Source organism: Panthera onca, chromosome B2 (genome assembly GCF_046562875.1).
Source record: "Panthera onca isolate mPanOnc1 chromosome B2, mPanOnc1 haplotype 2, whole genome shotgun sequence".
NCBI lineage: Eukaryota > Metazoa > Chordata > Mammalia > Carnivora > Felidae > Panthera > Panthera onca.
This window is the reverse complement of record NC_138343.1, coordinates 29082797-29101774: the sequence shown is the minus strand read 5'-3', so window position 1 is coordinate 29101774 and position 18978 is coordinate 29082797. Positions and strand designations below refer to the sequence as shown.

At 44.4% G+C, this 18978-nt stretch overlaps 3 protein-coding genes across 7 annotated transcripts in view; 1 reads left to right on the top strand and 2 right to left on the bottom strand.

Moving 5' to 3' along the window:
• Positions 1 to 202: 202 nt before the first annotated feature.
• On the bottom strand, positions 203 to 2520 carry RPP21 (ribonuclease P subunit p21). Of its 2 annotated transcripts, none has more exons than XM_060614980.2 (5): positions 1782 to 2520; positions 1609 to 1709; positions 1430 to 1512; positions 486 to 618; positions 203 to 346 (listed from the first exon to the last, which is right to left on the bottom strand). In XM_060614980.2, exons 1-5 carry the CDS (start codon positions 1836 to 1838, stop codon positions 286 to 288), a joined length of 435 nt encoding a protein of 144 aa, XP_060470963.1. In that variant the 5' UTR covers positions 1839 to 2520; the 3' UTR covers positions 203 to 285. The 2 variants fall into 2 exon arrangements, with proteins under 2 accessions (XP_060470963.1, XP_060470962.1); XM_060614979.3 differs by having other exon boundaries at positions 493 to 618; positions 1782 to 2506.
• A 477-nt stretch (positions 2521 to 2997) lies between these two features.
• On the bottom strand, positions 2998 to 16356 carry TRIM39 (tripartite motif containing 39). Of its 4 annotated transcripts, XM_060614978.1 has the most exons (8): positions 16262 to 16356; positions 13790 to 14249; positions 12512 to 12607; positions 7644 to 7874; positions 6438 to 6460; positions 5736 to 5851; positions 4835 to 5019; positions 2998 to 4536 (listed from the first exon to the last, which is right to left on the bottom strand). In XM_060614978.1, the coding sequence occupies exons 2-8, from the start codon at positions 14240 to 14242 to the stop codon at positions 4465 to 4467; spliced, it is 1176 nt and encodes a 391-aa protein (XP_060470961.1). In that variant the 5' UTR covers positions 14243 to 14249; positions 16262 to 16356; the 3' UTR covers positions 2998 to 4464. The 4 variants fall into 4 exon arrangements, with proteins under 4 accessions (XP_060470961.1, XP_060470958.1, XP_060470959.1 ...); XM_060614975.1 differs by having other exon boundaries at positions 2998 to 5019; XM_060614976.2 differs by lacking the exon at positions 16262 to 16356 and adding an exon at positions 15805 to 16107 and having other exon boundaries at positions 2998 to 5019.
• Positions 15271 to 18978, top strand: part of LOC132667896 (uncharacterized) — a 26307-nt gene continuing 22599 nt past the window's right edge. Inside the window, exons 1-2 of the mRNA XM_060617159.2 lie at positions 15271 to 15353; positions 15969 to 16481. Of these exons, the coding sequence (XP_060473142.1) occupies positions 15271 to 15353; positions 15969 to 16481 (596 nt within the window). The remainder of the gene's footprint in view (positions 15354 to 15968; positions 16482 to 18978) is intronic.

Here is an 18978-nt window from a genome sequence, read left to right as displayed (position 1 = left end):
CAGGGATGAAGGAGCACTGGGGTCAGTATCCTGGAAATGGAAGCTGCTCAGTGGGCAAGTGGTTTATAGAAATCAGGATCTCCCCAAATTGTAGGAATATGAACATGGTAAAGACAGAGAGGTTAGCCAGTGACAGAGAAATACAAACTGAAACAGAGGAAAATAGAATGAAGAGCTGAAATACTCACAGAATCACACAAAGTGAGACACCAATATACTTTATTTATTTCGAAGATAAGGTGAATCCATCACTGGTGGCTGGAGCTCTCATGCTGCACTTTCTCCTCACAGAGGTGGGCTAGAATGGGGTGGGCTGTGTTTGGCAGGGGTTGTGGAGATTTGGGATCTGTGTAGATGAGAATTTGGGTTTTATAAGACTGTGGCACCTCTCACAGCAATGTAGAATCCACCTGTGTAACCTCATCAGACCTATGCCCCCCATCACTCCTATCTTCCTGGAGTATCCTCAGTTTTCCCCTACAAACCTCTCACCTGCCTGGCTCCCCAGCTGGGCCTCAGGCCGGTCTCCCCAGAGCAGATGATCAGGATCATTGAGGAAACGTTGGCTGCGCTGGCATGTCAGGCAGGTCTGTACTGTCCAGCGCTGTCCCCTGCATCCTGGGGTTTAAGCAGGGGTGGGGTGGGGAAAGAGTGCCCAGATTTAGGAGAAGAAAAGCTCTCCTTCATCCAATTTTGCCTCCACTGTTTTTCGGTACAAATTCCAACCCTCCCCAACTTTGAATACAAATTTGAGATGTCTTACCCCTGCTTAAAGTCCATCAATTTTTTTGTATCCTTTAAGATAAAGTCCAAAGTCCTTAGAAGTCTCTTTAAGATCTGCCCTGTTTCCTTCTCCAGCCTCATGCTTTAACCTTGCCTACCTCAAACTCCAGGCTCCTAAACTCTGGTCTCCTTGACAGCACCACAAGCTCTCTTGTCTCAGAGTCCTCACACATGCCTAGAATTTCCATCTCTTCACTCCTTTTGCTTATCATGAACCTCATCACTACTGGTATAAGTAATGTTACCTCCCCAATTAAAGCATTTTTCTACACTATTTTAATTGTTTCTTAGTCTATTCTATCAGACTATAATTTCAATGAGAATAATGTATCTCATACAATACTTGATACACCTTAGAAAAATCAATATTTGTTGAATGAATGAATGAACAGTGATGTGAATCCTGTCCTCCACAATGCAAAATAACACCTATTATTATGTATGGGTGGGTTACCTCTTATAGCAACATCATTTCCCTATTGTCCAGATCTTAGTTTGTCCAAGAGGAGTTAACAATTTAACCCAAAGCTGGAAAATGTCGGCTGCTGCAAATCCCACGCTAGACGCCCATCTAAAGCGAGGAAGGGGATCCCCTCCGCAACCCACTACTGCTCCTCAGTCACCCCACGTTAGTAGGAGCACTCACGTCTCTGACGCTGGGTGCAGGTGAGACCAGGGATAAGAAGGGAAGAGCAGCCACGACAGAGGGTCCTCTTCACTGAGGGGTCCCTGTGGGCGGAGGGGGATGGTGATCCAAGCGCCTGCGCTCATTCTCCCCATTCTTCCCCACGTCCCGCCCGCCACCAGGCTCCCGGAGCGTCTCACCGCCGCAAGACCAGCCGCTTTGCGATGGTCCTCTCCGTGTGGCAGTAAAACCTCGCCAGCGCCTGGTTCTTGGGGTCCTGCGCAAGGACACAGTGGGCGGCCTAGGGGAGGGAAACCATCACTCGGTGGCCGGCCAAACCCAGTCGCCTCCCCAAACGCCCCGACGGACTTGCCTGGTACAGGAAGTTTAGCCTCTGGAAGGCCTCTCGGTCCTTTACTGGGCCAGCCATCGACGCTGCACTAGCGCCTCACAAACGAGCGTCCGCAGGTCCTGCCCCTCCGATAGCTCCGTCTCGGGCGCCTGCACAAGGCCTCCTGGGAAGTGTAGTTCCTGGGCCTCTCTCAGGGAGATCCTTACTCTGGCGCCACCCTGTGGCCTCACAGACCCAGCTGTTTGTAAACCCATACTCATCCATGCAATCCAAGCCCAGGGACCTTTCTGAATTTTGGCTTTCTTCTAGTCTTCCTCAAGCCCATGATCAACTGTACTAGGTAGGAAAGGCTAGTGGAACAGGAGATTATCTTAAACTAGGAAATATTTTCAGGACAGAAGACTGGTCTCTTTATGTAGATAGGCTGGGGAGATGGTTATATGCAATTTATTCCTGCTAGAACTTCTTCCCTACTCTCCACAAGCCAAAGGTAGATAGATGCCTGGAAGATCTACAGACTGAAGAAACAGAAGTTATACATTCAAAAAAAGCACTGGTACTGGTGGGAGTGAAATTGGAAAGGATCATGAGGGTGGTGGAGGGAGGGAAGTACAGCTTATTCCCATTCCTTTCCACTTACCCAAAAAACACTTCCTGTTATGTAGTGCTAGACACATAGTAGGTGATCCTAGCTAACTCCTAGTCTTAGGTACTGGAGCACAGAAATTTTGACAGCATCTCCTGTCTCTGAAACTCTCCCCTACCCCAGACCCCTACCCAAGGCATATATTTAACATCCCTTACTCTGACCTCAGTCTCCTGTTTGTTCTGTTTGACATCCTGTGTTTACCTTTGTCTCATAGATAATGACCAGCATTTCCTGAAGTCAAGAGTAGAGGAATGTGGGGTGGAAGGGCATAACATGAATGAACCCTGAGACAGGGAGAGGGCAGAATTAAGTAAGGAGAGAATGAGGCCTCTCTCTCTTCTCAAACCCTATCAGGCCAGGCAGGGAACCAGCCCTTCAGCTCAGAAGAAATGGCCCAAACTTCCTCTGGGACTAATTTCCCAAAGTTCCCTAAACTCAAATGAGGAGTATGTTTAAAATGTAGAGGCCCAGGCCTACCCCAGACTTTGATCAATCACTGAGGATAGCCCCAAGAACATGCACTTTTAACATCAGTGATTCTTACATATCAACACAAGGCCATTGTCAAATTACCACACAACACAGAGATCACTTCAGTGGATCCTTTGTTCCATGTTATGTTTTACCAACCAAAGCATCTTGCCACAAAGAACCACAGTCAAGGCACAAAGGTAAGAGGAGAGTCTGGACAAAGTCCTGTTGAGGTGGTAGGAGGAAGTGAAACACTCAATAAACTGCAGTTTCTTGTCCCAATCTTCTGTGAATCCCTGATCACCCAAGTAGCAGATATTCCAAATCATTTTAGTTTGGTTTGGCATGCATCGCTTTAACCTTTTTTGACAACATATGTACCCTACAAGTTGTTTATTTTGGCCTAATGTTAAAATGATTTACATTCTCTGATAGGGGAAATGGCAAAAGGTGAAGGATGGCAACAAATAAGCAAGAGACTGGCTCTTGTGAACACTAGTTCCAGGCCATATGAACATAGGCTAAAGGAAGTTGCCTATGTGACACTTTACTCTACATACCCTGTCTTCTACCCTGTCCTCAGGGTGAGGAAGACTCCATTTTCCCTCTCCCTTTTTGGCTTGGACACCCTAGCCAAGTAACAAGGCTGACAACTTGGGAGCAGATACTTAGTAACATTCTTTAAGGCCAGGGCTTTGGATAGAAATACCTTTCTCTTTCCTCTAATACTTGACTGTCCTTTCCAGGTCCCCTTGGGAAAGCAGTGAAAGGGTAGACATGTCTTGAAGGGTCTCTGGCACCTCACCTCTGCAGGAGAAAGGTGACTGACCGATTCTTGGAGACAACCAACTCTAAGGAGACAGGCAATAAGCCAGCTTTGCTGAAGGCTGAGGCAGGGACTTGGGTTCTCCTCTCATTTCTTCTCACCCTCTCCTCCCCACATTCCTACCTCTGGCCAATCCTACTCATAATGGCAACTTACTCTGGGAATAGAAGACCAAAGAAACCCTGTTAGGAATCTGTTCCTTTAGCCCCTTTCCCAACTTCCTTTCTAATCTTCTTGATGCCCAATCTCTGCTCTCAAAAACAAAAAACAAACAAACAAAAAAACTCCTTAACTTCTAGACCCACAAGAGCAACTATCATTCATCTTTATTTTAGTCTAGAGGTACACAGACCCCTCTGATCTTTCTCAACAAATAAGAACCCCTTAAAAGAACGTACAGGGGTTTCTGTTTCCTCTTCTGGTTTTGAGCAAGTCAGACCCTCTCACAGACTTTTTGTTTCTGGAAAAGCCTCTCCTTCCTTCCTAACCTATCCATGTGCAATAGAAAACCTGATGGACTTCAGGGGAGATAACCCCTGGGAACTAATTCCCCACCCTGACGGTTAGGAGAGAGACAGCTGTGTGCTCATCCCAGACCAGTCCTACATACTCCTCCATATAAACCATTCTAGAAACCAAGGTGCTTCTCCTAAACAGTGCAGGACTGGAACCAGGCAGACACAAAGACGTTCCAGCAGGTCACAGGAAGGAAGGCCCATAGCTCTTGACCCTGACTCACCCCAATTATTCCCACATCCCTACCTGTCACTCCCAATCTGTTGGGGGCCTGATTGTAAGTGGTGCAGCATTCTTCCGACCAGCACGGATGCCTGGATAGAAGAGGGGCCAAAGTTTCTCAGTAAAAGTATCAGTAAAGGTGTAGATATGAGAGCGGTCTGTGACATTGTAAAAAGACAGTGTGCCGGCCTCATAGTCTAGGAATATGCCTACCCGTTTGGGTTTCACCTTGATGTGCAAAGGGGTAAAAGGCGTGGTGGTGGCTGCATATTTGTCCCCATTCCACAGCCGCACCCGCCAGTAGCCAGTCTCAGGGAGTGGAGTCAGCTCGCCCTTTCGGCTTACGGAGTCCCGGCACACGCCCACTGCCCAGTGGGTCTTATCACCCACCTCCACCTCCCAGTAGTGTCGGCCTGAGGTGAAGCCCTCAGTAGCCAGGACACAAGGATAGAAGGTGAATCGCCGTGGTGTGTCAGGGAGATCCCGGAGTCTTGTCTCCACAAACTTGACGCTCTTACGATCTTCGGACAGGACTAGGTTAGGGTGAGCAGTCTCTGGGTCCAGGGTCACATCCGCTGGCGGGAGAAGCCAGAGTGGGGAGCTAGATGAGGATGGGAATAGCTAAATGCCCCTGCCTCACTCTCCCAGCCTGCCTTTACAAACTTGTTTCCTTAAAGGTCCCCAGAACACCATGGTTTGATTAACTTTCTCAATCCATGCTGTCACCTAAGGGAGAGGAGGGAACAACGGCTTCCCTTCTTACCCTGGCCCTAAAGTAAACAGATAATAATCTCAATTCTGCAAGGGCTGATGGTTTAGGCTCCTGCCTTATCCCTTCTTCATCCCCCTGTGACATCATCTCACTGAGTGATGAAGCACAAGTCACAGTCCAAGGGCCAGAAAGGACAGAAAATGTTAAGAAAGATACACAGCAAGACAGCAGTATGGTCCAGGGATAGGGTGACCATGTATCTGGTTTCCTGGAACAGTCCTGGTTTGTGACTATTTTCTCTGAGTAAATATTAATGGCATTCCCTCTCGTTCTCAAAAAGGGACAAGTTTAGGCCTATTATTTAACTTCTATGGGTCCCTATTTAGAAAAGTGTGGGCCTAAGAGTAGATGACACCTAAGCTCTGTCACTCACAGTGAGATTGAAAGCCAGATAAAGGGGTGGGTGTGGCCATGGGCACAAAATGACAGATGGTAAGACTGAAGCCCAGATAAAGTGGGACTTAAAGACTTTCTTCTCTGCTGATTTCCTCTGCTAGTTTATTTTTGGGAACAACTCACCAATTAGCTGTTTAAGGATTTTCCTTAGGGCAAAGTACTGTCGGGGGAAATTGCTGAAGTTCTTTTCCAGCTCTATGGACACTGAAGTCACCTCCATGGTCTTCACCTTCTCACATCTAGGAGGGATAGGGAGATAGGGGAAGAAAGGGCAGGGTCAGGGGAAGCTCCAGCTGAGTGAGTATGCAGATATTGTCATATTTAGGGAGAAACTAAAATTCTCCATCCTCCCATTTTCTCCCTCCTCCCTGAAGACAAGTACTCACTTACTGCTTTCTTTTGCCAATCTATGGAGAGCCATAGGGTCCCCTGGACAGAGTCTTATTTTAAGAATGAGTCTCAGAACTTTCTGGGGGTATTGCTATATTTCATGCAAATGGGTAATCACCCTCCCCACTTTCCCAACCCCTTCCTTTGTCTGTCTTGTTTGGACACATTTCCACCAATGGACAAAGGTAGCATCTGGTTCTACATTACCTTGGTTTCTTCCTTACCAAGTTAGTCCTGATGCTCAACGGGGAAATGGTAATGTACTCTTACTCCCAATGATTTGCTCTCTAACAGACTTCATGGACACAATGAACCTTCTCCCACATCCTATCCAGACACTGTGTGACTTTCCCATCATTCTCCCCTACTCCTTACTGTACCCTTGGTTTCTAAGCCAAGACCTAACTCACTCAAAGAGATGCAAGAATCACTTACTTTTCCAGGGTACTTTTGACATCCTAGAGGGAAGGAGAAAAGAAAGCAATATTGGTCCTGGTAGTCAAGGGTCCTGAAGGCAAAAGGTTCCCCCTCCTCCCCAAAATTCTAGATCTATAAAATAGGAATAGGGCAATCTGAGGGTCAAAATGCAAAGGGAAGAGCTCCAGAGGGATCAGAGTACATCTTTCCCAATCTGATCTCTGTTTTCAACTTTTGGATAACATCAAGCTTGGTAATTTATATCATTTCCAAATGGTTTCTTGTGTGTTTGTCTTGCTCCTCAAGGACACTGGGAGCTCAATGCAAGGGACAGGGATTGTGTCTGCTCTATACTCTGTCCCCCAAGTACCAACCACACACCTGTCTCCTTGAGGATCAGTACAGACTGGTGGCATTGGAATGAATCACTTTCCTGTTGTTGTTGTTATCCCCATCTGGTACTGGTTAATAAACATTGATAATTGTGTGCCAATCCTGATTTTTGAATACTTGGGGTCCAGAAGACAAAGAAGACAAATCTTTGCCCCCCAAGGATTTCCCAGTTTAATGTGGAAGGCAGAACACACATACATGAAAGGACACAAGAATAAGTACCAAGTAATACATAACATGCAGATAAATGTACAATGAAGCCTCACTGATTCAAATGCTGGTAATCTGATCTCTAAAAAGAGATATGTTTCCTACAACCTTGCTAACACCATTCATCTGCTTAAAAGAACAAATTATTTCAAACATTTTAGAGTCATTATTTACATAGCAAAAGTTAATATATTATTTATACATAATTTCAAGTGTCCTTCAAACTAGGTTTCTATTTTTTTTGTTGTTGTTTTTTTTAGCACTAGGTAAATCAAGTTCCAGGACCTAAAAGTAATGGCAACTGCATTCACATAATTTTTAATGTATAGTTTTTTCACTGATTCAGACTAGATTTTCCTCCTTTCAAAGGAGTGAATTTTTTCTTTGGTACAAATTAAGCACATATTGTTCACAAGACATAAGAACACAGAAATGATTAGAAGGGGATGGGAGAAATCAGAAGAAGACTTTCTGTAGAAAAAGATCCTTTGAGTATGTCTGGAAGAAAGAACTGGATTAGAAAAGCAGAGCAGGAGGGTGAGCATCCCAGGTTGACAGAATGGCCTGTGCAAAGCTATACTGCACTTGACCTGAGAGGCTATACAGGGGCAAAGGTCGAACCTTAAGCATCTCGAAGCCCGACTGTAAGCACTTGCCCTCCACCTCAGCAGCCAAGTGGGCCAGGTCCCGGCGCTTGTCTCCAAGGTGAGCAGCATTTTCTCGGAGGCGCTGTAGAATGTCCTGTTCCTCCTCCTCCAGGCGTGAAAGCAACATCTGCTGTTCTTCATCCAGCCGCCTATGAAGCTCTTCAAATTCCTTTAAGATCTGTTGTCGGCGACACTCCACTAGTCTCTAAGAAAATAGGGAAAGCATTATACTTAACAGGGCCAGTGGGGCATAAGGGAGCCTTTCCCTACCCACCATGTGTATGAATTAACAGATTTCCAGTGTCATTGCAAATAGTCTAACAGGACACTCATGTTTCTCTCCATTGAAATCTCCTTCTCTAAGTAATGGCTCCATCCCCATTATCACCCCCTACTGGTGACTTGGGAGTGAAGACTACTGGGGAGATTAAAAAAAAATCAGTGTTTAAAAAAATTTTAATTTTAGGGGTGCCTGAGTGGCTCAGTCAGTTAAGCGTCCAACTCTTGACTTCAGCTCAGGTCATGATCTCATGGTTCATGAGTTCAAGCCCCACATAGGGCTCTGTGGCGGCAACACAGAGCCTGCTTGGGATTCTGTCCCCTGCTTTCTGTCCCTCCCCTGCTTGCTCTCTGTCTTTCTCTCAAATAAAAATAAACTTTAAAAAAATTATTTGAAAAAATATTTAATTTTCTTTATTAAATTAACTTCTAAAAAAGCTATACTTCTATGGTTTGGTGAAAAAAATGCAAGATATAAGAACTCAATAATATAGAGACATCTATTTTATTATGGATACAAGATATTTTTGCTAGTTCCAATGCTAAAGTTATAGCTAATGAAATTTATCAAGAAAAGGAAAATAATAAATACTGGGAAGTTGGAGACCAGATGATCATCATTTGTATATTGCTAGACATCTACCCACTAAAAACCAGAGACCAACTGGAAAAGTATCAGAATCAGTAAAATTTTAGTTATGAGTTGTTACCAAATATATACAGTTGACTGTTGAACAACATGAGTTTGAACTGTGAGAGTCCACTTATACACAGAATTTTTTGGTTCAATATGGTATAGTACCATAAAGGTATTTTCTTTTCCTTACGATTTTCTCAGTAAGTTTCTTTTCTCTAGCTCACTTTATTGTGAGAATATAGTATACAATACAAACATATAAAATAGGTATTAATCACTTTTTATGTCATCACTAATGCTTCTGGTCAACAGTAGGCTTTTAAGAATTAAGTTTTTGGGGAGTTGAAAGTTATATGCCGATTTTTGACTGGACTGGGGTTGGCACCCCTAACTTTGTTGTTCAAGGGTCAACTGTATATAGATTTCAGGGAATAACATGTTAATAGTTTCAAGTCACTTCAGACAACTGACAGTTCCCATCCCAGGAATAGGTTCCAGAAATTTGTTAGTGAATTATATATTGAAATTTGAAGTTTTTCTCTCAGCTACCACACAGACTTAAACCTTTAACATTCCTGAAATTTGATAATATGGGACTAAGACACCAGCCATAATACTTTTTGAGGGTTATTAGCAAGCACATCCTTCCTTCTCTACCTCCACTGCAACAAGTGATCTGCTCAGACATATTCTCCAAGTGTCATATGGCTGATGGGGAGAAATAAACCCAACAGGGAAGCAAGAGAGAAGCAGAGACTGGGACTCTGGAAGTAAAATGCAGATAGAAACTGAAAGGTAGGGCTGAGGGTGAATAGAGAGGGGCTGCAAAGCCTTACAAGCCTGGTGTTTCTGGATTTCAAGCTAATTCTCAGCAGAGGCTGGCTAGCTCCAGTTCTAGAGTTGCTGTTTCCCATTCTACTGCTGCCTTCTCAGGTACACACTGGAACAAAATATATTCTTAACACATTTACTCTGTGAAAATTAATAAAAGGAAACCTGGCTAAAATGGTCAGGTTGCCAGCAGGGGGAGCACTCACGCCCCACCACTGGTCAATTTTTATCCCAACAGGTAGAGATGTACCTTATAGGTCCATACTACCTTACTACACCAGCAGGAGGAAGAAAGGTTTTCTTTTTGCAGTCAACAAGCCCAGCCAATGATAGACTGTCACAACCTAGCCAATAAAAAGTCACTATACTCTGAACTCCGAGTTTACTCCAAGGATTTTCTTCCCAATTCCCCCCTTTCCTATATAAAAGAGTGGTCCTCTCCTTTGTTCTCTGGACTTGCCTATGGTTTTGCCTTAACTTGCTTATCCTGAATTGCAGTTCTCTGCTATTCCTGAATAAACTCAATTATGCTGATAAAATAACTGGATTTTATTTCTAAGGTTACCAACCCTTGAAATACAACCTTTTTTCCTGTGTGTGTGTGTGTGTGTGTGTGTGTGTGTGTGTGTCTACATGTGTGTCTATGTTGAGAGGTGATGTATGGGTAGAATTTAGGATTAATAACTATGTTTAATAGGAAGCCAAAGGGATCTCTCTTATATAATCCCATCATTCTTCTCTTTTTTTTCCCCACTCTATAGTTGTATGGCAGTGGTTCTTAATGAAGGTGTTACTTCCCACTAGGGATATTTTAGAAACAAGGGGCATCTTTTTGTTTGCCATAATAGGGGGTACTCTGGTGGGCAGCTAGCACTCCAATGTGTGAGATGACCCTGCAACATGCACAGTCCTGCACCATTTTCTATGTTCTGCTGGATATTCAAAAACATAGGCTTAGACTTAAATGCCATTTTATACATAAACAGAGTAATTCTTACCCAATTTTAATATACCTGATTTTTTCAGAAACAGCTGAATAAAACTAAGACTGTATTTTGTTTTTCTTAGAACTTTATTAAAAGTTACTTATCATTTTGAAAAATTATGTCACTAAGAGCTAAGCTGCTTGTGGTGCTTGTCAACATGACTACGCAATTACCTGAGTCTGAATTTGTATTTGTTACATTGTTGATGGTGTCACAGAGAGATGCAAGGATAAAACTACATTGTTGTGTCTTTCAGGATAGTAATGCCCAAATATTTACATACCAGATTTTACTATAAATCACTTTCCTCTATGCTGTGTGTGTGTGTGTGTGTGTGCGTGTGTGTTTGGGCATAATAATCTCTTTTAAAATTATGCAGATAAGTTATTTTATCTATAATTTCCACTTCAGCATGGTTAATTACAAATTATTTATTTTTAAAAGGGGCATTGGGTCTGATTCTGGAAATAGGGATGAGGGAGAGGTTTCGGAGATTTCAAATGGTTACAAAAGGAATGTTGGTGGTAGTTTCAGAGACCACTGAATTTTTAAAAATACCACAGTTCTGTTCAAGCATTTAAAAGGTTTTTAAAAATTTTTATTCCCCTCTTTATCCTTTACCTTTAAGAAGGTGATCAACAGGAACAGGAAAGTTAATGACTGGGAATAAGCTTCGTTTTCACATATTTTAAGTTTCTCAGGAGCCCTCCAAAAGAACAAAGAACTTTTTTTTAAAGTTCACCTTTGCAATCAAAATTAATTAAAATTTTAAAAGTTCAAAATCTTGTTTTATTCGAATATATAAAGGACTAAGGTAATACTTAGTAACACTTAATAATACTTGCTTTCTGTCAAAATGTTGTCATTGTTAAAAAATTAGTGTTCCTACTATTTTCAAAGTTGTGTTTAATCTCTGGTGATCCCTAAATCTCAACTCCAAAAGCGAATTATTTCTTCTGGAAGCTTTTAATGAGGTCAAATTTCTATGTTGTCTTCTTATGAATTTGCAACTGTGCTTTTTGTGCCATGTCATTATCTGTTTTCTCTACTTGACTGTAAGCTTAAGCAGGACAGGGACTGTGTGTTTGCTCATCATTGTTCCCCAGTGTCAAACACAGAATTTGGCCTATACTGGAAACTTAATACATATTTATAGATTCATGCAGAGCTAATATCCCTGATTTTGTCCCATACTGGCTACGTGATCTTGGACTAGAACTTATCCAAGTTGTTTCCTCCTGTGATAACTAGGGGTAATAATACTCACTTTACAAGAGATCTAAGTTCACCCTTGCTAAAGATGACCTTCAGGACTTCCTTCCCTTTGTCTGACAGCTCATCTAGGTCCCACTAAAACTTAACACAACCCTGTACATTTGGAATGTCATGGACACCCAATGAATTAACACACAGGACTCAATAAACAGTTATTACTGCTACTATTAGGAATTGCTCACTGTCCAATAAAATAAGACAGTTACCAAAATATCATGCTACAACTATGGTAATACATGAAAGAAGTAAAATTATATGAAAATTAAGAAAATCAATTTCTGAAGGGTCAGGAAAGGCTACATAGGAAGTGGCTTTTATCCTGCCTGAAGGACAGATAGGATCCTACAGATGTAGGGTAGACAGGGGAACAGTTTAGGAATGAACCAACATCATCTAGCATACCTGAGCTTACTTAAGAGAATGTAGTCCTAAAAGTCACTGGGCATTTTTGTGAGCTCTTGGTCAGCTGCTTCTTTCTTCCACCCCAGTGAGCCTTCCAAATTCTCCTCTCCTCAATCCCTCTAAGAAACTCCTATCCCTGCTCTCTCCCTGCCTCTCTTCCTGTTTTACAAGAAAAAAGACCAATGGGCATGAACTCCCTCAACTTGTCAGATGTAAGATATTCTGTCCATCCTTCCTTCACCTCTTACATCCTTCTCTACAATACTTAATTCATGACAAATAATTTAATGCAATGTTTAATGACAAAGAAGCCTAACAAAATACCATTGTTTTTAAGAGAACAGCAGTTTTCCAATGAATCAGAACTGGCGGATTAAATAATGTATGGTTAATTGCCTGCAAAGCAGCCCAAATGGAATCACCTGCTTTTACCTTGAGCTCTCCAGGCTTCTTCTCCTCAGAGGACTTGCAGCGGGTGATCTCCTGCAATTTCTGCTCCAGGGGCTCCAGGCACTTCTGCAGTTTTTCCTGAGGGTGGGAAGTGGGAGAGGTGGGATTTTGGGGTGGCTGGCATATCCTACATTCAGAGGTTAACCCATTAGTTTGAAACCATTTGTTTGCTTCCTGTCTATCTCACCACCTCTTGATCCCACTTCTTTCTTTGTTTGTCATTTGGGGTGTCAACTTTTGGTCCCTCCTCCTGCAACCAGTCTGTCCCCATCATCTTCCTTGCTCACCAAGAACTTTCCTCTCACTGAATCTCACAGTTGTCCAGCTGTCACCAACTCCGTGTCCTTCCCCAATCCTGTCATTTTGTTACTCAAGTGACTGCCTATTATGGTCAAAGTGACTTTCTGTATTCTGATAGCCTTCTTTAAACTTGTCCTCTCATCCAACTCTAACCACCTGCAAATAAATCCGTATTACTTACACTGTAGACTACTTTAAATCTTGCTTCCAAGATTTTATTTAACATAATTAAGCAAAATACTTGATACAGTGCTAACATATTAAAATCTTTAGTTCCTACTACTTGAACATTTACCCTGTGTCCCAGCAGTACTTAAATCAGATGCCACATTATCCATTATCTGGGAAGATGCAAACATCTTAGTCTGGTGGGGATCAGTGTAAACTGATGTTATCTATTCCCAATACCAATGGGAAAATAAGGAACATTTTGAGCAGGGGGATAGAATGAACCAGACTAGGGGCACCTGGGTGGCTCAGTTGGTTGAGTGTCCAACTTCGGCTCAGGTCATGCTCTCACGGTCTGTGGGTTTGAGTCCCGCATCGGGCTCTGTGCTGACAGCTCAGAGCCTAGAGCCTGTTTCCGATCCTGTGTCTCCCTCTCTCTCTGCCTCTCCCCAACTCTCACTTTGTCTCACTCTGTCTCTCCAAAATAAATAAATGTAAAAAAAAAAAAAAAATGAAACCAGACTACTTTTCAGTTTTTCCTAAGTTTCATAATCTCCAAGTGGTTTCATTCATTTATATAATACATTACAACACCACACATATCCCCATGCTTGGGGATAACTGATAAGATGTACTCTGTGCCCTCTGTGTTTGTAGCTCTGAGGGGACTAGAGAGTAAAGACCAGTTATGGTCTTGCTGTTAGGAGCTTAGGATCCTTTACCCAGGGAGTCTCCCATCTTCTGCGCTCCTCCCTCATGCCCCATGTTGGCATCATGTGTGTGGTTCCCCACCTTGTACTCCTGTGTGGCATCATCCAGTGGCACGACGGTGTGGGCCCGGTGGGTGTGGGAAATTGCACATATCAAGCATACAGCCTCCTGGTCCTCATAGCAGAAAAGGCTGAGGGCCTCATGGTGCTGGGGGCAGAGGCTCTCATCTCGGATCTTCCGCTTGACAGCCTGGAGCTGCTTGGCAATTTCCACCATGCTGCCTAGCTGTCGATTAGGCCGGAGACTGCGGTAGCGAGATGTTTTTCGACAGACAGGACAAGGGAAGTCCCTCTCTAGGTCCTCCCACCAGCGGGTGATGCAAGCTTTGCAGAAGTTGTGCCCACACTCAATGATGACAGGCTCCTTCAGATACTCCAGGCAGACAGAGCAACTCGCCTCCACCTGTAAGTTCTCCAGAGCGGCAGCTGTGGAGGCTGCAGAGGCTCCAGCCTCTAACAGACTTGTTTCTGCCATTATTTAACTTAGGGATGAAAAGGGGGCAGAGAAAGAAAAATATTAGTTGGAGGTTTAATTTTTTTGTGTCCCTGGACTGGCATTTACTCCCATGATAAATCCTAACTCCAGTTAGCCCCATCTTGGTATTTTACATTTTCTCTTCCACTAGATACAACCTCTCTTTTGTTTCTCTATTTCCAAACCTTGTGACTCCCAACCATCAATCTAATTTTTTTTCCTGTTCAGCAAACTGACACCCAACCACCAATCTCTTTTGTCTTTTACCTCTGCTTTCTCTTATTAGAGGCTTCTTTCAACTCTAGCCCAGCACACTTCTTCTGATCCAGGCTCAGTACACATGTATCTTAAAAGGAGACCATTGTATCCCTACTAGATATAGTTTTCTAATAGTGAGAAAGGATCTTGGGAAAGTGAAACATGCCATAAAAGTCCAAGTATTAAGATTTCTTAAGTATATTTTAAAGTTTAATGTTACAGAAGAGTTTTATTACAATAGCCCCCTGGAGCATAGGCTTCTCTGCCATTGTCCTCTCTTTCAAGGGTAATAAAAGGAATATTAGGCAAGGGTAACAACCTCTTCTTTTCAGGAAAACTTGAAATTATTCTTCCCTTTATTAGAGTAGTCTAGGGGAAGTGTGTCTTCTTCTTGGAATGACATTATTCACCCAACATCTCATTTCTTTGAGTGCACTTAGACATTTAGAACTGTTGAAAAGTGATTAATACGTGGCAACTACACTAAAGAGTATATACTTCTTGAAAGTATATACTTCTTGAAAAGAAGGCTGACAAGTCTATTCTAAATATTCAGCAGTGACTGGAGTTTTGAAATAGCTACTGATAACTAATACCTTGGATGTACTGTGCCTCCAACTAGTAGGTTCTGGAGTGGCTGGGAATTAGAGAAAGAGGCAATTAAAGTCTCCCTCAAGTTAAGGCTCAAAATGTTGGAAATACATCAAAGAGATTTATAAAGCTGGTCCCCCACTCCTTCCTTGAAAATCACCACTTTTATCGATGAAACCATGGATTTCTCTATCCACCCTCCCTTCCCACAGAAGAAAGGAAATTTAGTAGGTCTAAGTGCTAAGAAAGAAGTGGCCATGTGGTGAGTAGGGTTAACAATGATTACTGTATATATTGTTGTTGGCACACATGAAAAGTGTTTAATTTGGAGTTGGAGCTGATAACTTATTTGGACCTGAATTCTTTCCTCAACTAGGAGAGAAGTTGAGTTAGATGATTTTTCTTTACCGAAGAGAATCCAACTAGTGAACCTGTCCCTTTTTTCTAGAAATTAGGTGGTCTCCTCACCTGGGGTAAGTTGAACTGTATGCAGAGTTAGGGACCAGGATGGATCTAGACTGGCAAAGAAGTGGTGTGAAAGAGAAATGGGGAAAAGGTTAGGGATGCATAGAGAGGACTTGGAGTTACAGCCATAGTGAGGCCTCGGGTGCCTCCAGGTTGGTAATTTCTTTCCCTCTATTCCTTGTGTCTCAGTAGAAGGGCAAACTTGAGGAACGTCCTCATTTTGTTTCTACCACTGTCCGGGGTCCCACCTTGCGACCCTCTCCTGAGCGTCGTCCACAACTCATGCCCACCCTCGTCTCCATCTTCTCTCGCCAGATCTGGCGTAGGGGGATTGGAGAAGGGGAGAGGAAACGTCGTGGTTGACAGGGAGGGAGGAATGCGTGTCCAGGTGAGGAGAAGGTGTGACGTGAAGGTGGGATGCCCGCCGCTATGACGCAGCCGAGGCCCGCGGTGACGGCGTCAGAGTTTCACCCGGGGAGGCGAGCGGCAGCGGGACGGGGGAACGGCGGGGTAGCCAAGCAACGCCGGACGCGCTGACGTCGCCGGGGCGGCAAAACGTCCGCCCGGGCCCGAGGCGGGCGGAGGCAGCTGTGGTTACGTGCGGGGGGCCGGTGACGCAGTCGCGGGGCGCTGGGACGCGGCGTGCCGAGCCGGCCGGCGGGGGCAGGCCCCAGGGCCCGGGCGCGGCAGCGGGACAGCACCTACCTTCCCGGCTTCAGGTCCGGGAGTGCGGGGCGCGGAGCCGCCGGAGCGCTGCCTCCCTCCTTCCTCCTCCCCCCGCCCCCGCCCCGCAGCGCGACACACAATACTCGCCGGAAGCGGAAGCCGCGCCGAGAGGCTCGTGTCAGTGGAAGCCTTGGTGTCGGCTGGCGGCCGCCGCAAGGCCTAGCAGTGCCTGCGGAGAAGGAGAAGGAGGGGGTCAGAGGTGAGAAACAGCGGGAGGAATCAAGAGCGAGAAGGGACCCGGAGGGGCAGGTGGCCGAAATGCGGTCGTTCAGGTGACCCGAGGAATCCTCAGGAGAAAGAGGGCCGCGCATGCGCCTGGTTGAGCGCTGAAGCCCCATTGCCCGCAGGGCGCCGATGGGTGCCAGAGACCGCTGCAGTCCCACTCGGGCTGCGGGCCCCGGCTCTGGCCACGCTTGCTGGTCCCGGGTGGGACTGGAAGCCGCTGGGGGCAGGGCAAGGGCGGTTGCGGACTTTGAGCTACACTTATCCTCTCTTCAGGCCAGTCCAGGGAGAAGGTGGCTAGCTGAGGCGGCGGCCAGTTACGTGGCGGACCTGCAAGTTTCAGCTGTCACGTCACTTCCGACTGGTTGAGTTTTAGCCTTTTAACATTACAGGATTAGGTAAATTGTCCCTGCCGTGGGCTACAAATGCTCCTCGCATTCCTAGGCGGGCTTTAAAGACATTGTTTACCTCCCCCAGTGGAGTGGGAGCCCCGGGAGAGCTGCCATTCTGCTGCTCACCTTTCTATCCTAAGCTCTTCGCTCGCTGCCCGGCCTCTAGCAAGCATGTGGTAAACACCTGTTAAGTGGGTGCGAGCCAAGTCCCATTTCTTTTCACTTTTCGGGCTATGACTTGAGATCTTCCCAAAGAGCAGATGATGCTTGTGTGGGAACTCCAGACTTTTGCATTATAGCCTTCCTGCTTTCCTCTTCTGTTACTGGAAGCTTCAAGCCTGTGACTTTGGAGGAAGACTCTGCTGATAGAGGTATGATGAGACTGGGGAGGAGGTCCTGAATAGAGGTGATGGAGCTGGGGAGGACCTAGTGCAGGGTAGAGGTGTGATGAGGCTGGGGAGGAGTCAGTGCTAGGAGTGTCTGACATTGTTCATAGAAAAGGCAGCTTGTCCCGCCTCTTCTCCCCCAACACTTGGTATGCAGAATGCTGACTGAAAGAGATGGGCAAATTTTGGTGTACCCTATAGGAGGAAATGGCCCAACGGCCTATCTTGTTCCTATGTAAGTTGTGATATTGTCTACAAACACAGTGCAAGATTTAACCTTTTACTTCAGGGGGCCAGAGACGATATACTTGCAGAAAATATCAAATGTAGGGATTTAGGATCATGCATACTACATATAATTGGTCTACTTCTCCCACCCCCTTTTTTTTCTGGTAGCCAATGATTTGAAGAGGATTAAACTTGGGAAATTAACATTTACTTTTTTTTCTCCTTGCTGTTTGACCATTAGGAATTTTAGTGGCGGTAAAATTTAGTTTACACAACGCCTCAATTCTAAGATAGGGTAGTTTGAAAGCCACTAACTGAGGAGTTAGCCTCTTTAGCTTCACCTTGGAGGGTGGCTGGTGGTGGTGAAGTTTGGTTTTGGTTTTGATTTGTTCATTTGTAACTTTTAAGGTGTTGCTAGCACTCCATTCTGGTTTTCTGTTTGTAGGTGATCAGGGATGTGGTTAGACTAAGGACATTCCCAGGAGGAAGTGCATTTCAAAGGTCTATGAAGAATGTGTTTGCCTGGAGAGTAATAGATAATTAACAAGACTTTATGCTGAATATGGAAGGAAAGGCTGGAGAATGTTTAGGTAAAAGTATAAAATCATGTAGGGCATGTAATATGACATAGAACATAGGGGTTGGCAAATCTTTCCTGTAAAGAACCAGATAAGCTGTACTTTTGGCCTTGAGGCTCATACTTTCCTCTGTCTTTGTAGTGTGAAAACAGCATTAAACAATACCAAACAAATGACCATTGCTGTGTTCCAGTAAAACTTTTTGTATGGACACTGAAAATTTAATTTTATATGTCATAAAATACATGTATTTTTTGATGGGAGCGGGGGAGCACATGTGAGGAAAGGGAAGAGGGAGAGAGAGGGAGGGAGAGGGAGGGAGGGAGAGGGAGAGAGGGAGAGAGGGAGAGAGGGAGAGAGAGGGAGAGGGAGAGAGAGAGAGAGAGAGAGAGAGAGAGAAAGAGAATCTTAAGCAGGCTCCATGCCCATCGTGCAGCCTGACATGGGGCTCGATATCATGACTGGGAGGTCATGACCTGAGCTGAAATCAAGAATCAGACTCTTAACTGACTGATCCACCCAGGTGCCCCTACTTTTCTTTTGATTTTACCCGCAGTCATTTAAAAATGTGAAAACCATTCTTAGCTTTCAGGCCATATAGACAGGTAGCAGACCATAGTTTATTGACCCCTGACATAGAACAATAGTGAAGCGTACCGAGTATTTTTCAAGGGAGATTTGGGAAAGAGGGTGAACACAATGCTATGATTTTATTTCCATCGGTCTATGTAATAATACACAAAATAATAATGAAGGAAGCCTCAATCTTCCCCCACATTTGTTATTATGAGTTGTGAAACTTGGTAGGCTGAGATTTATGAATGTAGTAGGATACAAACACATTCTTTAGTCAAAGAAGTGTCTATTCCTTGTTCAGAATTGAAAGGGAT